The sequence below is a fragment of the Chenopodium quinoa genome, unplaced genomic scaffold (assembly GCF_001683475.1).
Source record: "Chenopodium quinoa cultivar QQ74 unplaced genomic scaffold, ASM168347v1, whole genome shotgun sequence".
Taxonomy (NCBI): domain Eukaryota; kingdom Viridiplantae; phylum Streptophyta; class Magnoliopsida; order Caryophyllales; family Amaranthaceae; genus Chenopodium; species Chenopodium quinoa.
This window is the reverse complement of record NW_018743858.1, coordinates 4,431,923-4,435,410: the sequence shown is the minus strand read 5'-3', so window position 1 is coordinate 4,435,410 and position 3,488 is coordinate 4,431,923. Positions and strand designations below refer to the sequence as shown.

General features: G+C 31.0%; 1 protein-coding gene across 1 annotated transcript; it reads left to right on the top strand.

Annotated features, from left to right (window-relative positions):
* Positions 1-257: 257 nt before the first annotated feature.
* On the top strand, positions 258-2,691 carry LOC110686339 (protein FAR1-RELATED SEQUENCE 5-like). The gene is made up of 5 exons (XM_021862930.1): positions 258-375; positions 933-1,330; positions 1,418-1,667; positions 2,092-2,125; positions 2,436-2,691. Exons 1-5 carry the CDS (start codon positions 258-260, stop codon positions 2,689-2,691), a joined length of 1,056 nt encoding a protein of 351 aa, XP_021718622.1.
* The last annotated feature ends 797 nt before the right edge of the window (positions 2,692-3,488 follow it).

Genomic DNA, 3,488 nt, shown 5'->3' with positions numbered 1-3,488 from the left:
AAACAAAATTCTGGGCGAAATTAGAGGGAATTATTTCGTTTAAACTGCTTTCAGTTTTTAATTATTATCCTTAATTGACATTTTCCATTTTAAAAATATTTTAGAGAGAGAAAATTACAGAGATCAATAGATTTAATTTCAATCTTCAATCGGTTTTCCAATAATTTGATTCCACTGTAATAATGTTTATGAATCCGAAAAATAAAGAGAGAAATTTATCAACCGATTTATAGAATTCTTTGTAGAAGAAGTTAATAATGGTTTATCATTCCGAATTTCGCCATGATTCTAATGCTAGATTTGTTGGTGATGATGATGATGATGATGATATCAACAATGAAGGTGAATTCGAGGATATCGTAAACGAAAATGAAGGTAAATAGTTTAATCGATGATCTTTTCATTTGTTAATTCTTATTTTTTATTATTAAATTTGGATATTATTGATAATTAAAATTTTATTATCGATTTATAAATATATATTTATTTCTACAGCAATATGTTTAAGGTTGAAGATGAAGTTCTTTTATTATTTAGTTATGTTCTTTTATTTAACTTATCATATCTATTAGTGCTGAAATCAATGTTGATATTATATGAAAAACGCATGTACATTTGCTAAATATATATGTACTTTGTTTTACTTTTTATGTACTTTTGCTGAAATCAAGTTGTTGAAATCAATGTTGATATTACGCATATACATTTGCTAAATATATATGTACTTTGTTATACTCTTTATATAATTTGCTAAATCTATGTGCTGAAATCAATGTGTATATATTAAAAATTATTAGTGACATATCCAAGAATGTTATTTATATATTAAACAACATTATTGATATATTAAAGAACATACTTTTGTAAAAAAAAATTTAAAAAAAAAACATATATTGATCTTAACAAATACATATATTGATCTAGTATTTCAGGTTTTACCGAGGCAAGTGAATCAGAATTGTTTGACAGAAAAGTTAAGTTTGATGAAAAGGCTTATGAGTTGTATAATAGTTATGCCTTTAATCACGGTTTTGATATACGTAAGGGTAAGTTGAATCGTAGAGAAGACAAAGTTACAATTCGACAACGCTTTTTTGTATGTTCTTTTGCTGGCTTTAAACAAGAGAAGAAACCTGGCGAAGAACCAAAAGTTTACCAAAAGAGGAATTTTCGCACAGGTTGCAAGGCTCATATTCAATTTGATGTTGATAAGAATTCTGGTTTGTTTATCGTGGTCAATCACATTATGGATCATAATCACAGTAAGGTTCCTGTTTCAAAGAGACATTTGATTAAGTCTCATAGGAAGTTAAAGGAACATTCTATTTTTGTTCTTTTTCAATGCAAATAACTTAATATGTTCTTTGCTATTAACATTATGTTCTCTTTTGTAAGTTATATGTTCTTTTTTATACAGGTCAGTAAGGAACAAATTGCCATGCTTAGCAGTTTGACTGAGAGTAGTATACATGTTGCTGATACAGTGCGCGTTTTAAAACATCAAGCTGGTGGTGAGGAAAATCTTAGTTTTCTTTGTAGGGATGCATATGCTGCTTTATCTGCCCATAAGAAAATGAAGTTTGATGGATGTGATGCAAAGCAACTGCTTAGGTACTTTAAAGATGGGAAATGCAATGAATATTATGATTTTGATGTCGATGAGAAAGGTCATTTGCAGTCTTTCTTCTTTCGTAATAATAGAATGAAGGTAGATTATGATGCCTTTGGAGACTTGTTGATTCACGATCGACATATCGTACAAACAAATATGGTATGATATGTGGTCCTTTCATTGGCATGAACCATCATAATAATAATGTTATGTTTGGTTTTGGCTTTTTGATCAATGAAAAATGGAAGTCATTTGTGTGGTTGTTTACCACTTTTCTGAAATCTATGGGGGGCAAACAACCAGTGACATTAATGATTGACCAAGCTCAAGCAATGGCCAAAGCAATAAGGATTGTTTTTCCAAATTCCTGACATCGTTTATGTACTTGGCATATTGGGGAGAATGCAAAAAAAATATCAAAGGACTAAAGACCAAGGAAGGTTTTAACGATTTGTTTGATATTGTTTTGAAATACACAGATACTATTCAGGAATTTGAGCATTATTGGTCAAGGTAATATTATGTGTTTTTTTATATTTAACTATGTTCTGTTTTTTTATACCTCAACATGTTCTTTTTTATAACAACAATATTCTTTTTTATAAAACAATAAAGTTCTTTGTGTTATTTTAATATATTATTATTTGGCATGACAAGAATGTTTAATATGTTCTTTTTCATAACAACAATGATCTTTTTTTAGAGAATACATGATGTTCTTAATACGTTGTACTTATATTTTGCTGTTGTCATCAATTTATTTATATATGTTCTTTTATTTAACAATAATGTTGTTTGTGTAATCTTTAATGTTCTTTTGCAGCATGCTGAATAAGTACAAATGCGCAGATAACAAATGGCTTCAAAATCTGTATAATATTAGAGAGATGTGGTGTCCTGCATATTCCAAAGATTATTTCAGTGATGGTGTTATGTCATCTCTGAGAAGTGAAACCACAAACAAGTCAGTTTCTCGTAGACTTCATGCTACTCATGGTCTTTGTGATTCTACACTACTTTTATTGAGGTTGTTGATGAGTGGAGGAGCAAAGAAGGTAGCAATGATTATGATAGTTTAACTAGTAACCGACATCTAGTATGGGCAGATATCAGGATTTTGGAGCATGCAAGGAGGATTTATACAATCCAAATTTATTTACATTTTGAAGATAATTTTGTGAGTGGTGTTCCTTGCACAGCTAAGGTCGTATGAATGCAACCTCCTCTTTATGAATATCACGTGGGGCATCCTAAAAAAGATCTTATGCATACAGTTGCGTTTGATGAATCAACTGTCACAGTTGATTGTACTTGTAAGTATTTTGGTGAGGTTGGTCTACTATGCAAGCACTCACTTCGTGTCCTACACTTGACCAATGTTACTTATATACTTAAGAGGTACATTTGTAAGAGATGGACAAAAGGTACTATGTGCACAAGGGTTGATGATAATGTTGTTGCTGAAAAGGGTGTCACACCTTCTAGTGTATGGAGATTGCATTTTATTCGAACTTTTATTGGACTTGTTGATCGGGCGCAAAATGACTTAGGTGCTCGAACGGTCAATGAGGAAGCAATTGATGAGTGTTCTAATAGGATCAATCTTTTACTGATAAAAGATAAAGATGAACCTCAAGAATCCTTGATAACTGATCAACATGATGATGCTCCAGATAAAGGTGAAGGCAACCTTTTAGAACCACAAAATTGTGAAGAAGAAGTCCTGAAAAAGAGGATGTTGTGGAAGAAGAGCCTACAGTTGATGTTGAAGTAAAAAATCCTATCCAAAAGAGGAAAAAGGGACAAAAAACACCAGATTGAAGAGCACCCAAGAAAGATTTGCAACAAGCTCAAGGGTCAAAAGATTAAGTCGTGG

Bases quoted from the DNA above. Each gene is read 5' to 3' on its own strand.
- LOC110686339 (XM_021862930.1), top strand. From the start codon at position 258: ATGGTTTATCATTCCGAATTTCGCCATGATTCTAATGCTAGATTTGTT. The intron at 1,331-1,417 runs GTTCTTTTTCAA...TTTTTTATACAG, and splicing joins TAAAGGAACATTCTATTTTT to GTCAGTAAGGAACAAATTGC. The intron at 2,126-2,435 runs GTAATATTATGT...GTTCTTTTGCAG, and splicing joins TTTGAGCATTATTGGTCAAG to CATGCTGAATAAGTACAAAT.